The following is an 18,992-nucleotide window of genomic DNA, read 5'->3' as shown; positions in this document are numbered from 1 at the left end:
ATTTTCATAGGTCCTAAGTTCAAGGGCCACAACTTTGTCAAAAGTCGGTAAATTGCCGTGAAAGTTAAACTTCATCTGTAACAGTACCTAATAAAGCTATACACAAAATTTCAACTTAATATCTCAAAGCCTTAGATCTTCAAAAAACATTTGGAAAACGTGCGACAGACGAAGATGAAACCTACAGTGCTTCAAGGTACACGCATATTTGTATTTTTATTATTAAAACATTAACGACACCACTAGAGCACATTGATTTATTAATCATTAGCTACTGGATATTTGGTAACTGACATCTGCTGCATTTTCCCACTAGTAATAAGGGATTTTTTAAGTATGCATCATACCAGACAGGATAGCACATACCACAGCCTTTGGTTTATCAGTCGAGTTGCACTGGCTGGAATGAGTACCTGTTGTATGTAGTATTAGCACACATATTCAGGTATCATAGATTCTCCAAGTATTCAACACTGTCAATTCTTGTAATCAAATGCTTGTATTCAGTAATTACCCGTTTCAAACATTGATATGTTTTTACACAACATTAACAACAAGAGAATAACTACTAGTTTGTTTGTAGTTCTGTTTTATTGAAATTAAATAGACAAATGACAAAAAGTCATACATTACCTCATGACATTATAATTATAGTAAATACATTATTTGGTACCAACAAGACCAGATGACAATGGCAGTTTTGTGCTTTTTTCAATCCACCACCATTCTGTTCGGGAAAAAACCCAAATGCCAAACTTGCAGGATTCTCGATTTGAAAGCTCAAAATAGGTGAACATAAAGGTACATCAGATCATCAGACAATATGAGGTGGTGGTTTCGACCACAGGTATCCCCAAACATTAACGTCAGATATGTTATAATAACATTATATAATATAGAGTATATATGTAACTATAGTATTTGTATTAGGGGTTTTTGTTTGGGGGTACCTGTGATTTAGACTAATTTGAGCTTTTTTAATGACTAAATATGTTTCTTGTTCAGAATATATAAGTATCTGTATATTCAATGTTTCTTGGTCAACTAAACGATCAAAAGCTTGAACATTTTACTTACTAATATATACTTTTTCACAAGTATAAAATTATTGGGTGGTAAAATCCAGTATGGGCTACACAGACATTTAAACATTCAGAAACAAATTGTATATACAGACATACTATTAGTCTGAACAAGAAAATAGACTTTTTAACATGTTATTATAGCAACAAACTTGGGAAAGATTCTTCAAGTTGGTGATAACTAATAACAATTACAGGTAATACACTGGATATAAATATTAGTGATATCTCAATCAGTGTTTAACTCTCAACAATGTAATCATCATCATCTGGCTTTTATCATTGGGCTTTCAAGTTCATCAAATACCATATACAACCATGTGATTGGTGAAATGACACCCGACTTAATTAACAATCACTAACACCACCTGCTAGAACCAAAAGGTGTGATCTCCAATGTTTGCAATCTTCGCTAGGAAAGGTAAGCGATCACCTGTACTACCTGTAAGAGCAGCAAATCATCACCTTCTAAGGAAATTGTTCCTAAATTTTATTTGAAATTTCATGCGATTGCTCACCAAGCACAATTTCAGGAGATCTTCAGTTCGCCATGATTTTTGTTCATGGCGAAGAATGTTTTGTGCTACTGAATTTAGCATATACATGTACAATGGCGTAGGAAGTGGGGCGCAAGGGGGGCATGTGCACTTTGTAGCAGCAGCGATGGCTTTTAGATTTTATATATATATATATGTATATATATATATATATATATATATGTGTGTGTGTGTGTGTGTGTGCCCCCCACCTTTTTGGCACCTTCCTATGCATGTGATATACATACAGCACATTCTGACCATCACAATTTATGAATCAGACAGACAATACTTTAAGAAAACGTGTGCAGAATATCAAAAGGTGAGATTTAATATCAGATAGAATATCATTCAGTCATGATAGTGCACTGAACCCATCTGATTACAAATGGAGATAGCACCTTGTGGCTCTAACATATGTACAGTTAAAACAGGTTTTATTTTATGTTACAATATACAACATTCATATCGAATTCCATCAGTTCATTTCTGTAGGTGTGCACCAACACATAACAGTGCAGAACCATGGGTAAACATTTTGAAAGTGTGGGATGGAAAAGGGGAAGTAATTATAAATATGAATAATAGGTGACAGTCGGCCACTAAGTATGGGGTGGGGCAGGATGGCGACATACTGTTGTTAGGTTTTTAAAAATTGTTTTAAAAATTGTAGTTTATTACGTATAATTGAAGACAATTAGCTATCTATCAAGAGACGAAAATGACTGGGAACAATTAAATCATAAAAACTTTGCGAACAGGAGCTTTTTCCTATCACAGAACAAGGACGTGAATAGTTTCCATGTGACACAAAATTCCAGAAAAATCTGAAAATGTTTGTCATCTCTATATATCATGTACACCTGGGCCGAGTTCAGCCAGACTGAGCAGAAAAACGTCCGCTAGACTAGTTCATGTGCTTCACGGTAAACCAAATGGCAATGTTGGGAACCAATTAAAAAGTTCATGAATTTTAGCGAAACCTTCACTGGCTCAACTTGGGGCTGGAATAGGCAACAGTTAAGGCCCCAAATGTCCTCTCTCTTTAACACCCATTACGAACTGTACAAACACCCATTACGAACTGTACAAACACAATTTTCACATTTATAAAATATTACTCTAAGAACATGGAATAAGATTAATAGTAGCATTATGGACATGGCAAATTCTTTGAATTGTAACTTTTTTCGTTCTTTAATCAAACAAGGCTGCATTTAAGGTCTTTCACTAGTGAAACTACCTTGGCCTTCCCTTACACTGAGTGCAAGTAATGGCGTCGATATCTGTACTTAAAAACTATTGTTGAAAAACTATTGTTTAACTGCACAGCCATATTTAGTAGTGTAGCATTACAAGAGGCAGTTGCCCCTGAAGAAAACAAGGCTCACCTTCCCCATAGCTATATCAACTAACTTTGATACAAAATGACTATAACATAAAATTTTAGAAGTTGGCCAATAAAATTTTGTTTAAATGAACCCCCTTTAAAATAATATTCGAGGAAATAATCCACATATCTGAAAATTCTTTCCAGGGTGAGCCATGAGAAAAATGTATGAAAAAGATCACTTTTAAGTTTACAAGAGCACTATTTCTCTTGTTAGTGAACACCCTACATTAATGTGCCATGAATCGCTTCTTTCTTTTTTACTGACCCACACACCTCATTATTTTAGGATAGGTATGCCTTGAATTATAGTTAATTCAAAAAAAATATTACACTGAGAAGAATAATTCAAGACGTAGGCTCCTTATTTGATAAATGCATAGTATGTGACCAAAACACACCTGAGCCTGCGATATTCCACAATATTAAGCAGCTGGCGAAAAATAAAATAAAACTACATGTCATATTCAATGATATACTAGTATGTACAAATGCTTTCAAACAGTGTAGTTCATATTTTACACCATGCTGTATCCCCAAAATCTGTGGAAAGTCGAAATGAAATAATTTCTGTAAAAACCTCAATATCATGTGTGTTTTTTTCACTCAAAAGTTCAGTTCATTAAACAATATTTAATGTAACAAAATAGAATACTGTTTAATATCACAAAATTTACATAAGACTTTTTCACAGCAAAGAAAAAAAACGATACACCATGAGGTATTTAGCCTAAATGACATACAATCTCATGTTTGATTTCAGTTCAACTGAACAAGTTTTTACACAAACATTTCCTCCTCAGCAAGGCTCTTTGTTTCAGAAAAAATAATGATGGACCACAGAAAAAACCCCAACCTCTATTCATCAAATCTGAAAAAGAAAAAAAAATTGTAGGTTAATTTATCCAAACACAAAAGAATATAAATTGCCAATATCATAATATTACTCTGTCCAATATGTAGTACATGTATTAAAAGAGCATAATTGTAATTAAACAGTAATAATACAACTCTTTCGGCTAGCATACTGAGCAATAAGAATGGTTATCAATACTTTAATTATGAGGCATTCCAGACAGCTAATGGTTGATTAGTATACTGCTTCAATAGAGACTAGTAAAAGGTTACATAAATTAAATGAGTTTTGATACTGTATCTTGAAGATACTAAAATGTTCACAACTTGGCCAACTTAAAAAAAATCCCACCTTTCAGTGTTAACCGTGACAATTTTTTCATAATTTGTGTCTGCCATTTAGGAAAGAGTTCAACGGTGTATACATTACACTGAGAGAGAGAGAGAGAGAGAGAGAGAGAGAGAGAGAGAGAGAGAGAGAGAGATAGAGAGAGAGAGAGAGCCAAAGAAACACAGACAGAGTAGGAAGGAAATGTTTTATTTAACCATGCACTCAACACATTTTATTTACAGTTATATGGCATCAAACATGAATAAGGACCACACCGATATTGAGAAAGAAAACCCGTTGTCGCTACTTTTTACGATTAGCAGCAAGGGATCTTTTATATGCACCATCCCATAGACAGGACAGCACATACCACGGCCTTTGATATACCAGTCGTGGGGAGACAGACAGACAGTGAGCGTGTTTGAGAGAGAAAACTGTGATAAAAGGAATATACCATTCATGGGCCAATGGTTGGGAATGTGAAGAAATTAATCTATTAAAGATATTATTAATCCTAGTTCTAACGTTAAACCAATACTTATAACACTATTACAGTAAGTAAAACATTTTGAAGGTGAGCTGTTTCATTTCACGCTCCTAGAATGAGTAGTTGACATATTAGAATATTTACCTCGTCAATATCTTCATCATCACCATCAAAGTCAAAGGTGACATTGTCATCAAGTTCTTCATCACCAATTGCCTCATTGATTTTAGCTGTAGATGAGAAAAACAAATTTCAAATTTAGATGTTTCTAATAATTTGCATCCAATAATAAAATCACATAAAAGAAAAAATGTACTTCTAGAAAAAATGTACTTGTAGAAGTTATACAGTTGAAGAGTTCATTTCCAAAACGTGGTACACCAATTTTCAATTTATGGAGTTAGGAGTGAAGGTATACTGATATTAGAACAATTCTGCAATGCGACATTATCTAGAGTTTCTGTCAAAATATGATCGTTGCCCACAGGATATTAAAATTGTGCTTTGTCTGATATACGCTATAACGTCATGTTGCAGCCAAATTATATTTTTCTTAAAATAACGCAAATTTAAAAATGAACTTGTCCATGAATTTACTAGAATGCAACCCAAATACATCCCTTCCTATGGTTTAGACTGTGAAGGAGACACTTGAAGAATTCATTCCAAGCCTGAGCATAACGATTTCACAACAAAACACATAATGTAGTCTTTATCAGAGAAGATAGCACATACCATGCCCTTGCAGTGTCCGACAAAACACATAATGTAGTCTTTATCAGAGAAGATAGCACATAGCATGCCCTTGCGGTGTCCGACAAAACACATAATGTAGTCTTTATCAGAGAAGATAGCACATAGCATGCCCTTGCGGTGTCCGACAAAACACAGTCTTTATCACAGACGATGGCACATAGCATGCCCTTGCGGTGTCAGACAAAACACATAATGTAGTCTTTATCAGAGACGATAGCACATAGCATGCCCTTGCGGTGTCCGACAAAACACATAATGTAGTCTTTATCACAGACGATGGCACATAGCATGCCCTTGCGGTGTCAGACAAAACACATAATGTAGTCTTTATCAGAGACGATAGCACATAGCATGCCCTTGCGGTGTCCGACAAAACACATAATGTAGTCTTTATCACAGACGATGGCACATAGCATGCCCTTGCGGTGTCAGACAAAACACATAATGTAGTCTTTATCAGAGACGATAGCACATAGCATGCCCTTGCGGTGTCCGACAAAACACATAATGTAGTCTTTATCACAGACGATGGCACATAGCATGCCCTTGCGGTGTCAGACAAAACACATAATGTAGTCTTTATCAGAGACGATAGCACATAGCATGCCCTTGCGGTGTCCGACAAAACACATAATGTAGTCTTTATCAGAGACGATATACATAGCATGCCCTTGCGGTGTCCGACAAAACACATAATGTAGTCTTTATCAGAGACGATAGCACATAGCATGCCCTTGTGGTGTCCGACAAAACACATAATGTAGTCTTTATCAGAGACGATAGCACATAGCATGCCTTTGCGGTGTCCGACAAAACACATAATCTTTATCAGAGACGATAGCACATAGCATGCCCTTGCGGTGTCCGACAAAACACATAATGTAGTCTTTATCAGAGACGATAGCACATAGCATGCCCTTGCGGTGTCCGACAAAACACATAATGTAGTCTTTATCAGAGACGATAGCACATAGCATGCCCTTGCGGTGTCCGACAAAACACATAATGTAGTCTTTATCAGAGACGATAGCACATAGCATGCCCTTGTGGTGTCCGACAAAACACATAGTCTTTATCAGAGACGACAGCACATAGCATGCCCTTGCAGTGTCCGATAAAACACATAATGTAGTGTTTATCAGAGACGATAGCATATAGCATGCCCTTGTGGTGTCCGACAAAACACATAGTCTTTATCAGAGACGATAGCATATAGCATGCCCTTGTGGTGTCCGACAAAACACATAGTCTTTATCAGAGACGATAGCATATAGCATGCCCTTGTGGTGTCCGACAAAACCACTAGCCCTCAGCCCTGCTTAGTGAATTTTTAGTCTAGGCTAGTGGAAACTGTTAACTGTATTACTAGCCAAAGTTTTTGTAAGGGCTAGTAACTTTTTCAAACATTTGTTGAACACTGCTTTGATATACCAGGCATGCTGCACTGGTGTATGCTAAAACAGGTGAAATGAGTTCAAAAGGATTTGCAAAGATGTTTTAGTAACGGCACAATATTCATGCAAACTGCTATTCTGGGGCCTAATTCGCAAAGGTCTCTTAGGCTCTGCTAGACAACAAAGCATCCTCTTTGCAAGTCTTTTAGCATTACACTGCAAGATTGAAAAGTTGTGAGAGTTTAGTGAATTAGGCCCCTGTTTGTTTATGCAACTTGAAATTCACATTAACAGCCAATTGGTGATATGGTGAACCATTGGGTTCCAAAATGATCACTGGAACTGTAATTATTCTCTTCAGAAAGTGTTTGAAACCAACAGCAGTTATGGCGTTGAATAAAAGTATAAATTACAAAGAATATAATATTTAGTAAACTTCATTTAGAAAATAGACACTACATAACCAGAAGGGAAACAACTCTGCACAATATTCAGTTTATTCTATCATGAAACTTCATTTAGAAAATAGACACTACATAACCAGAAGGGAAACAACTCTGCACAATATTCAGTTTATTCTATCATGAAACATACTCGATTAAAATTGGACAAATGTGTCAGAGAAATGCTTGACAAACTTGATTAACTGGGCTAGATGCATCACTCTTAAAATTCACCAACTGCAAATTTTTAAATAATTACATTACAAGATTAATATTTTGTTGGTAAATAAGTGTCTGCAGTGTTTAAAGTTTAATAAACAGCCTGGCTAAAATTTCTGCTAACCCAGATTATTATACCATTTTAGTTCTGAAAATTATCAGTTGATCAGGCTAGAATGTGACGTAAAATTAATATTCAAAACTGAAGTGACGACAAAGTTCACTGAGTTAAAAAAAAAGGCAGATGCAGGTTTTATTCAATTCAGTGTTTTGACCACATATTGTCGAGATCATTTAAAAACAATATACAGTCAGACAGACAAATTAAAACAAAACTGATACTTACCATTTTCTGGCAGTTCACCATAAGCTTTCAAGTTTCTGGCTTCGTCTGGCGTGTATTTCTGTATGACATCAGCCTTATTGTCCTGGTAGTCACGGAGACCGAGCAATATGATGTCACCACCATTGATCCACACCTACAACACAGATCAAAAGTGTTAAACATTTCTACCGGCCAGGGCCAATTTTTTCTAAGCTATCTTAGCACTATGAAACAGTAAAACCTCTGTAGGCTACGATGTCACTATGGCATGTGCTGTAGTGACGCTATGGTCTATGATGGTTTTACAATTTCATAACGCCAAGAAAGCTTCAAAAATCCACAGCCAGGTGAACACACCACAGCTTCACATTCTGAACATTATATGGATCTCTGTATTACAAAAAAAAAGAATAAAACCATATACACAACGTAAATCATTGTAATTATACTGATGATGCTGGAGATAAGTTTCAAAATTTATTTTACCTATGTGTCTGAATAATTATTATATTATAAACAACCAAACAAAATATAAACATATAATTTAAAAACCATCCAATAAGAAATCTAAATTTCAAGTGTCATTTTAATACAACATTACTATTAAGCCATTAAAAAAATCAGTTGGCAACTTCCTATACATATATGGGATGGACAGACATTTTTTTTTTGATTGTATAATTAAGAATTTGAACATGCATATATATAGGTAGGCTGTTTTCAATATTTCATGTTGGAAAATGGGTTTGAGATGCTAAAATGCTATTTTCGTTGCAATTCCAGGGCTAGACCTGGATGCGCAAAACATTTTGCTAAATCATCTTTAAAAAATGTTAAATCACTGTTATTTTTCCCCAAAAATAGCAATTAGTACATGAAATTTGTTTGCCAAATCAAAATAAAATTCGCCAATTGTTCCTAAAATTTACAATAGGCGAATGACAAAGGTAGCCCTGAATTCCCTCCAAACATGATGAGTCAAGTTGGTGATGACACTGGGTCATATCCAGAAAAACAAATCAGTTCAATATCACAAAATTTATATTAGACTTTTCTACAGCAAAGGGGGAAAAAAAAAAGGATACATCATGAGGTGTTTAGCCTAAATGTGGTCTTTCAGGTGGGCAGGATGGGACTCTCCCCAACTAATTTGTTTATATGGCCTTATTCTATATATTATTATGATTAGGAAATGTTTTATTTAACGACGCACTCAACACATTTTATTTTACGGTTATATGGTGTCGGACATGTGGTTAAGGACCACACTGATATTGAGGGACCAAACCCGCTGTCGCCACTTCATGGGCTATACTTATCAATTAGCAGCAAGGGATCTTTCCCACCATCCCACAACCTTTGATGTACCAGTCGTGGTGCACTGGCTGGAGATTATGATTAGATGACTGCAACCAAGGACATGTTCAGTAACAGTAAATGTGGCATACAAATAGCAAACCTTTTTACGAAGCTTCCCTCGGATGTGACATAACCTTTTTACTCCATCAAAGCACAGCGCTTCCAACCGCCCATTTCCAAGCATCTTGGTAACTTGAGCATATTCTAAAGGAACAAAATATCTTGCATATAATTAAATTATGCACATTTTCAATCTCTAACGAGTGTGAGGCATGAGATAGTTATCACTATCTTCCAATGAATGAATGAATGAACTGTTTTTAATGACACAAAAATACACAGCGGTTATTGGGCGTCAGTATCTTACATGTACGGGGGCGTGACATAGCCCAGTGGCAAAACGATTGCTTGATGCATGGTCGGTTTGGGATCGATCCCCGTCGGTGGGCCCACTGGGCTATTTCTCATTCCAGCTAGTGCACCACAACAGGTATATCAAAGGCCATGGTATGTACTATCCTGTCTGTGGGATGGTGCATATAAAAGATCCCCTGCAATTAATGGAAATATTGTAGCATGTTTCCACTCTATGACAGTGTCATAATGACCATATGTTTGACATCCAATAGCCGATGATTAATAAATCAATGTGCTCTAGTGGTGTCATTAAACAAAAATAAACTTTAAAAAACATTAAAGAACATATACAAAATAAGCGATCAACTTGATTTTATCTGCAATTTTCACAGTAAAATACACTATGACTCAATTACAATAATTGTAAGTTACATGCAGATTCTGATTGGATTTAAAACTATTTTTTTCTCCACTGCTCTTAATAGTCTTATTCCTTCTTCCCGAGATGGCATCTCCTTCATTCTTTCAACTTCTTTTACAGTCATGGTATCAAATTTTAAGAAAAGCACTTTTTCAAAAAAATTTCAGTTCCATGCCTGTGATAATTGAGCCCATCAGAAACTGTTTGTAGTAATCATGGCAATGGTTGAGTATGTTACACAATGACATAGTACTAACAGTCTTATGGTTCTATGATTTAGCCAACATGCTACCAACACACATCCGGTAAAAAGGTACTCGCAGACCATGTTGAACAGTCACATCCAGTATGTACAACTAAATTTATATCTTAACACATCATAACAAATCTTAAAAAACCATCAAATCCACAAAAGCTGTTAAGTAGACTGTCGGCAACTAGATATGGCAACCAGAAAGAAAGAAATGTTTTATTTAACGATGCACTCAACACCTTTTATTTATGGTTATATGGCGTCAGACATATGGTTAAGGACCACACAGATTTTGAGAGGAAACCCGCTGTTGCCACTACATGAGCTACTCTTTCTGATTAACAGCAAGGGATCTTTTATTTGCGCTTCCCACAGGCAGGATAGCACAAACCATGGCCTTTGCTGAATCAGTTACGGATCACTGGTCGGTTTACACCTACCCATTAAGCCTTGCGGAGCACTCACTCGAGGTTTGGAGTCGTTATCTGGATTAAAAATCCCAAGCCTCGACTGGGATCCGAACCCAGTACCTACCAGCCTGTAGACCAATGGCCTAACCATGATGCTGGTATATGGCAATCAGAGACAGATGTGTTGCAGGAAGACAACAGCAACATATTCTGGCATAACGTTATCTAGAGTGACAGTTCACCTCAACTAAACGTGCCCAATATTCTATTGGTCATCCACTAAAGATTCTTAAATAATTTTTTCAAATTATTTTATGGTTAAATGTTTATATTTAAAAGCGAGAGAGCTTTTGCTTTTAAATATAGACCTCTTTGGTTCTAATAATTTCAAAACTTTGCATATTGCCCATTTACTTTATATACAGAAGAAAACCTTCACAAAAGATTAATGATAATTAATATGGGTGGATACACACGTTCAGACTGCCACTGTGTTTTATTTGCATCGAACATACCTTGCCCATCCTCCTTGAAAACCAACTCTCTCTTCTCGTTTTCATTTTCATTCTTTCCCCTCCTTCGGTTTTTACCTCCCTTACCTTTAAAAGAAACATTTACATATATGTATTATAATGTAAAGCAAAATGTGTGTTAGAAATTAGTCCAGCATAAAACTCTGTGTGCGCGACTAACCTGCATTATGGCTATGGTGCCTTTATTTAATGCTAAACATGTTTGATTTTGAATGGATGAAGGCATCGGTCTCGAGATGGATGTGACTGAAAATGTCCTGAGATTTGTAGATGAACCAATCATCTGTCAAAATGGTGTCATCCATTGACACCACGTGAACACACAAAAAAAGGATGATATTTTGATTGAATTGTATAAAGAATGACAGTATCTGTACCTGGAGTCAGTACACCAGAGCACAGATATAGAATTTCGACAGCATATAGAATTTTTTTTACAAATGACTAAAGTAGTGTCGGAAATAGAATAAAACTGATTTTCGTCGATTATGTCTTTCATATTAAACTGACATGTCAATATTTTGTAAATATCTAATGATGCTCTACCTAATTTAGCATTTACTTGTTTTGGCTCTCAAGGAGTCACTTTTCAGACCCTTGTTTTGGCTTTGTACACAATAAATAAAACATATTCAATGGTAATTTTTATATATATGATATATTTGACAAAAGGTACTTTTTATTTCTTTCATTTTTTAAATCTTAAAATTAATATTTTGTCCAGAATTATGAAGAAAAAAATATATATATACATACTGACCTGTAAACAGCATTGTCTGCTTGTTTGACACGGGACACGGTTAGTAGACCAGTTTTTATTTTAATATGGCAAAGCATTGTAATAATATAGCTAATTTTGAATACGAATTCACATCAGTATTCAAAAGATGTCACTTTGCATTTCCTTACAATGACCATAAACTAGGTACATGACATTTCCTTACAATGACCATAAACTAGGTACATGACATTTCCGTTTTAAGAATGCTGGAAAAATTCCAAATGAAAATTTCTTGTTTGAACAGGGCTTCTAGAATTATTATAAAATCCACTAGCCATGGGATCAGTGATTTTAGAAATTTACTAGCCACGATTAAAAATTCACAAGCCCTACTTTACTTCAAGTTTATACAATTTTACTAAATACTAGTAATAATCAAATATGTTACCTAAAGTGGGAGATAGAGCTTAAAAACACTAACATTGGTGGGTTAGGGTGTAGGCAGGATATTCATATTTACAAAATAGACTTACCGGGTAAGTTCTGCAATATTTGACCAAAAAAATTCACTAGCCGTCTGGCATGGCAATAGACTTGAACAGTAGTTATTTACTAACCCAACACTGAATATCACTAGCCATGGAGTTGAACATGATTAATGCACCTGAATGTGTTTGAAGTTTTAAATCTTGTGATTAAAAAGGTGGACCTTTTACGTAATATGGATTTCAAGTAAAATTACAGTAAGATAGGTTATATTTGTTGTGTACGAAGCCAAAACAAGGGTGCAAAAAGTGACTGTTGTCAACCTTAGTCAGACTGCGATTTTTAACACACAAATGAAGCAGTTTTAACATCCTGTGCAATAAATGAATGGGTACAGATTGTGTTTCAATGGAATGTTACTGTCTGTACTAGTATGAGAATACCTTTACTTCTAACTCCAAAATCTGGAAATTGTCATATGCCTTGATGATATGGTCTATTGCGTTTTGGAAATTAATTCTTAAAATTCTGTTAAGAGCTACAATTTATTGCAATATGTTAAAGGAGAGGACAATTAAGGCATTTGGCCTGCATATTCAACGATATATAATGCACATTATTGCTTAAAGGGACACACCCTAGTTACGTTTATTTGTTAACCATTACGGTGTTGTTTTTCGCTACTATGTATTAAACCCCATTTTTCACAAATAAAATTGCACTTTACTTACATTTTATTATTTAGAATACACATTTCCATTCACCTGAAGTGCTTTTTGGTAATCCTGATGTTTGTAAAACCACGAAATGCATTTTTTCACAAAACGTGTTGTCAAGAAAAAACCGTTAAGCAAGCGAGGTCCAATCTATTTTTAATGTCACAGACGTTGGTATATCACGTGACCGTTATCATTTTGGTTCGGTTTGTTTTCTCGTGCATGGTTCGCGCAATCAACATCCGATTTGTTGTTGTTCATTTGTGAGATTTTTCTTCACAGTTCGTGAACATTTTCAGTAACAACAGTGTTAGAGATTAACGGTATCCCAGTATCCCGGAGATACCAGAATTTAATTTTGGATACCAGACTTCAAGAACCCAGTATCCCACCGGGATACCATATACGGTTCTTGGGTTATTTAATCCTGCATTTATTTTTTGCTGAAACAGTGAAAGTCGTCATTTACTGGTGAAGTTAAGTAACAGTATTTTTGAGCTCTTACTCAGTCTAATGCTATGCCGTAACAATATCTCCCCCAACTCGTACTCAGTATAATGCTGGGAATAGATAAATCGCTATTGTTCTTGTTGGATGTTTCCTCCCTTCAAATTTTATTTGAGATATTGATCGATTCCACATCTGCAGAAAATTGATACAGGTAGGTTTATCGTTAGTAATGCCAGAAACACTTATTGATTACTGCTAAATATTAATTTATGTCAATATTACGCAAAAATAGATGCAGCAAATATTTTTGCCAATTCCGTTTGATTGCGAATTTCAGGAATTCTGCGATTTTGATTGCGGTGTAGCAATAGATTGGGAACGAGAACGGTGTCGTCCAAATTTGTTATGATGTTATTTATGAATTTCATTTAAGTGGGATACTAAATTCTCAGGTGGGATACCAGATTTTGAATTGTTAGTATCCAACTGGGATACTGCCCAAAACTTTTAATCTCGAACACTGAACAATAAAGTTCAGACAAGTAAGTGTCTCAATACAAAACGTTACAAACCCTTAAAACCAATAATTTTGCTAAGTCTTACGATATCTGGAGAGGGGATACAACCAGGACAGAACAGTTGGAACATGTCCAGGAGAGGTGAAACGAACGCACCCCAAGTCTGTGAAATTTGTCGTGACGTAGGCATTGTTGTGCTTTTACCGGTGACATCAGAATACTAACTTTCAAAATTATTTCAAGCAATTGGGACATGGGGATTCCCATGGTATTTATCGATATAAAACATGCTTTTTCACTCCATTTGCTAAAAACGTGATCTAAGTGTGTTACAGGTTTGTAGATTAACTAAATTATAATTTATTTTCACTGGATGGAACTAGGGTGTGCGGCTTTAATATCAACACGTATAATCGTATAGTTAATTAATAAAACGGTTAAATGTGACGGCTATTATATATAACGGGCACAGCCATTTTGTACCATCTGAGTGAGTACGCCCTCTGGCGAGCTGGTGGTTACGTAATACTTAACGCGTCATGTCAGGAATGAGCCTTAAGAACTAGAGAAACACAATCTACCTGGTTTTTGCGGGATGATAAATAGTCATATATTGCAATGTTCTGTAATAATACACATCCCAGTAAGCCAGCAATAAGTAAATCCAGCACTATATATATTATTTTTCAATACAAAATAAAATACCATTGTCAAAGTGGCTACACAACAAGTCGAAACAATTAACAATGTTTTGCCCATGCATTAACCTACGTACTGAAATGATACGCGGAGTGTTTTCTTAGTTAATTGGTCTATGCTGTTAGTTGCTTCTACCTGAGATTCCTGATTGGCAGGTCTGTATTTGATTGGTAACCAGATTAGCCAATTAATTGACGCTGTCTAGACACAAAAATACATACTGGTATTGTGGAATATTACCTGTCGCCCCTAAAATTGTAATGGACATGGTTTATTACTGTAAATAGTTCTGTAAAACTATTGATTAAGTAGACTTTTCCCATCTAAAACCACAGAACTGACCAATTACGTAGTCCCAAAGAAAAGAAAATTATCACTTGGGTATCGTGGGTTGTCAGTTTTTGCTCCAACGTAGCATATTAATAGCCTAATAGTGTACATTTTTCCTTTGGATTATTAAACAGAGAAAAATACTATAACCCCATTTTGTTCTGTTAATGCAACTTGAAATATATTTAGTTAAATAGTTTATTATATTATTATGTCATTTATGCTGTTTTACAAGTCAGGTTGATCAATGAGAAGCGCCGTGTCGAAAATTACTGCTTTTGTTTACACTCAGTAACACTGTACATATAGGAGATGGTCAGGAGCTGACGTCACTTCGACCCAAGCTATCCAACCGGACATCACAAAAACGAAACAAAATGGCTGCCCCCAGTTAGCAGGAATAATCATGTTTTTTTATTAACTCTAAAATAACGCGTTTTTCATTTGCTAAAGTGTCAGTATGTGTTGGTGGTCTGGGTATGCATCTTTCCAACACATAAGCCGAAGGCTCTTGTTTGAGTTGACCCTACCTTTAACGTGGATTGATTGTTAATTCAAATATAATATTACTCTTTAAAAATCAATGATGATTACTTATCGTGGTGTATTTTTAATATCAAAAGTTACATTAGATTAATCATTCATCATCCATGTCATGAAGATAATGATTGATGTTATTGTTAAACAAAACCGCCACGGCCTTCAACACTTTGCCTAACAAAACCGACGGTTTACGACCTGAATCTCAGAAAATAAAACTCACCTTTATTTTTAGGCATGATGGAACAAGAAACTTATCAAACTGATATTTCAGTGAGTTATAAAGACAAAATCTGGTAACCAATATTGTCAAGATAAAACTTCTAGCGACATGTGAAATACCTAACCGGAAGTCGTGTAAGCCAAAGGCATTGTTGGAAATTGGTGTTCCAAGTTACCGCAAGAGGCGCGTCTTTGAAAAATAAGGTTCCATTAGACAAAATAAATTCCCATTACCGATAATGTTAACATAAAAAGCCCAACAAATTTTTTGGTTAACGACACCACTAGAGCAGGTTGATTTATTAATCATCGGCTATTAAACATTTGTTAATTTGACATATAGTTTCAGAGAGGAAATCCGCTACATTTTTCCATTAGTAACAAGGGATCTTTTATATGAACCATCCCACAGATACGATAGCACATATCACGGCATTTGATATACCAGTCGTGGTGCACTGGCTGGAACAAGACATAGCCTAACGGTTCCACCGATGGGGATCGATCCTAGACCGACCGCGCTCCAACAAGCGCTCTACTACTGGGCTAATAAAAAGAAACAGCGTATCATCGTACACCTAGGGCCCTGTTCTGGACAGACAGCCAAGATAGCACGAAAACAGCTATAAAAGAAGCATCGGTCTTGGCGGTGTAGTAGCTGGTTTTGCATCTCGGTTCCAATTCCTACCCATAGTGAGTTTTAACAGCTAACCACTAACCCACTGTCCTGGACAGACAGACCAGATAAGCACGATTTTAAGTATAAATAAACAAACACTAAGGCAGTACACCCTCACATATTTAACCTACTTGCAAAAAATGGGGGAAGGTCACATATACAATTCAAGATATTTAGGCCTAGGCCTAACATATGTTTTAATAGCAACTTTCCTTTTCACTGAAAATCGCAGTTCCATTTTTGGATACCCTGCACTCGTTTTAACCTCTATAGTGTGTTGAACTCTTTGCTTTGGTTCAGTTCAGCCTTAACCGAAAGCTACTCGTATTTAGCCCATATATACAAGAAGGCGCATGTGTAGGAAACTGTGCGGGAGGGGAGTATAAACTGTGACGAGCGACGTTTCAGGAGGGGGTCGAGTTATGCTTTTTCAAAAATACATACAGACAAGAAAATTCGATCCCCAACCCCACTCCATTTGCACATGAAATCGCTTAGTAATAGCTCGAGTGTCCTAAATGAATGAAAGAATGAATGAATGTTTAAGGACACCCCAGCACGAAAAATATATCGGCTATTTAGTGTCAAATCAAGGTAAATGCAAACTGTGAAAAATTAAGTGATGACAATATCAATATAAAAATCAAGAGCTAAATTAATAAACAGTGTAAAGAACTGGTAGGGTTTTTTCTTGTTGTTTTTTTTACAAATATCACAAATAAATAAAATTAAAATTTAGAATAAAACTCACTATCACGAAGAAATGTTAACTTTCGTATCACCATCCCAACCAAGGGATGTTCTAGCTTCATATATCGTAAAGCTTAGAGACACAAAAGTGAGTCTATGAAAATAACAAAGTTGGATGCAATAGAATCCTTGATTTCTTACAAGGCTTTAATGACTGCCCAAACTTCAGCACTACAGACTGATGCCGAATTGGGCAGTATCACAGAAATGATTGTGTCTGGTGAAAACACGGAAGCACAAGCCAAATAATTCCCATACCGGGATCCGTCTGTATAATCAGGAATGTAAATTTACATTATGTAATCACGGTACCTGTCTTGAATTGCTATGAAATATTGTTTAGATACAACAGCATCTGTACGATCTTTCTTCAGATGCGCAGGATCAAACAAAACTTTGGTTGGTTTCATACACAAATGTGGTAAAACAATTAAGATATGAGTTTACCAAATGTCTGTTAAATCAATGATGGAAACTGACAAAAAAACACAACTTAATGTGAATACCAAATGTAAGGAAATCATTCGGCCTTGCATCAAACAATTTGATATATTGGTTATCAAACACCGCATTATATGTAGGATGTTTCGGCAATGCTTTATTATTGGTGACATACTGCAGAGAAAGCTTTGCACGTTTAACATCCAAACAAGGTTCGTGTGCATCGACATACAAGCGCTCTGCAAGACAAAGCCTGGTTTTTGGTTATGTATATGATCTAGCATCTGCAAGTAAGATTTGCGTGCCGACAAGTACAAAATGCACCCGAAGTCAAGTTGTGATCTTACTAAAGCTCTATATAGACGGAGCATAACCTTTTGATCTGCTACCCATCTTGTATTATTAATAACTTTTAAAATATTGAGGGCCTTTAAGTCAGTTTTTTTTAACATATTTCAGATAGCCCACAAAAGATAGGTTCCTGTTACACCCCCCCCCCCCAATTCTCCTCCACAACTGGAATAAGAATTTTGTCTAAATGAATGAATCAATCAAATCAAATCAAATCAAATCAAATCAACTCAGATATGTATGTAAGTAAGAAAGTAATTGAGTAAGTGAGCGAGTGAGTGAGTGAATTAGTAAATAAATACGTAAGAAGTAAATAATACCAATACCAATTACTGTAAACAACCACTGAAGAAATTTAGAAGCGTAAAAGATAAAAAAAAAAAGAAAGAAAGAAAGAAAGAAATGTTTTATTTAACGACGCACTCAACACATTTTATTTTTGGTTATATGGCGTCAGACATATGGTTAAGGACCACACATATATTGAGAGAGGAAACCCGCTGTCGCCGCTTCATCGGTTACTCTTTTTGATTAGCAGCAAGGGATCTTTTATATGCACCATCCCACAGACAGGGTAGTACATACCACGGCCAGTCGTGGTGCACTGGCTGGAACGAGAAATAGCCCAATGGGCCCAACGGCGGGGATCGATCCCAGACCGACCGCGCATCGAGCGAGCGATTTGCCACTGGGCTACGTCCCGCCCAGTCGTAAAAGATCAAGGACGGATTACTGCGTTAGTATGTTACAAACAATATCGAGAATAGGCTTTTTCTGGTAATCATTAATAAAAATAAATTATTGTGGGACTATAAGTAACATAATTCACTTTTGTCAAACAAGTAATTAAAGAATGATTAACAAAGCTACTTGGTTGTTTGTCTCTTGGCTAGACATGCTGTAACAATATTGACACATTAATACATGTTAATACATAA

General features: G+C 35.8%; 1 protein-coding gene across 1 annotated transcript; it reads right to left on the bottom strand.

Annotated features, from left to right (window-relative positions):
* Positions 1-572: 572 nt before the first annotated feature.
* LOC121370319 (eukaryotic translation initiation factor 1A, Y-chromosomal-like) lies at positions 573-15,967 on the bottom strand. The gene is made up of 6 exons (XM_041495463.1): positions 15,835-15,967; positions 11,134-11,217; positions 9,278-9,381; positions 7,840-7,972; positions 4,826-4,911; positions 573-3,879 (listed from the first exon to the last, which is right to left on the bottom strand). Exons 1-6 carry the CDS (start codon positions 15,848-15,850, stop codon positions 3,874-3,876), a joined length of 429 nt encoding a protein of 142 aa, XP_041351397.1. The 5' UTR covers positions 15,851-15,967; the 3' UTR covers positions 573-3,873.
* Positions 15,968-18,992: the final 3,025 nt, after the last annotated feature.

This window comes from Gigantopelta aegis, chromosome 4 (assembly GCF_016097555.1).
Source record: "Gigantopelta aegis isolate Gae_Host chromosome 4, Gae_host_genome, whole genome shotgun sequence".
Classification (NCBI taxonomy): domain Eukaryota; kingdom Metazoa; phylum Mollusca; class Gastropoda; order Neomphalida; family Peltospiridae; genus Gigantopelta; species Gigantopelta aegis.
The sequence above is the reverse complement of the archived record's forward strand: the minus strand, read 5'-3'. Positions and strand labels throughout refer to the sequence as shown.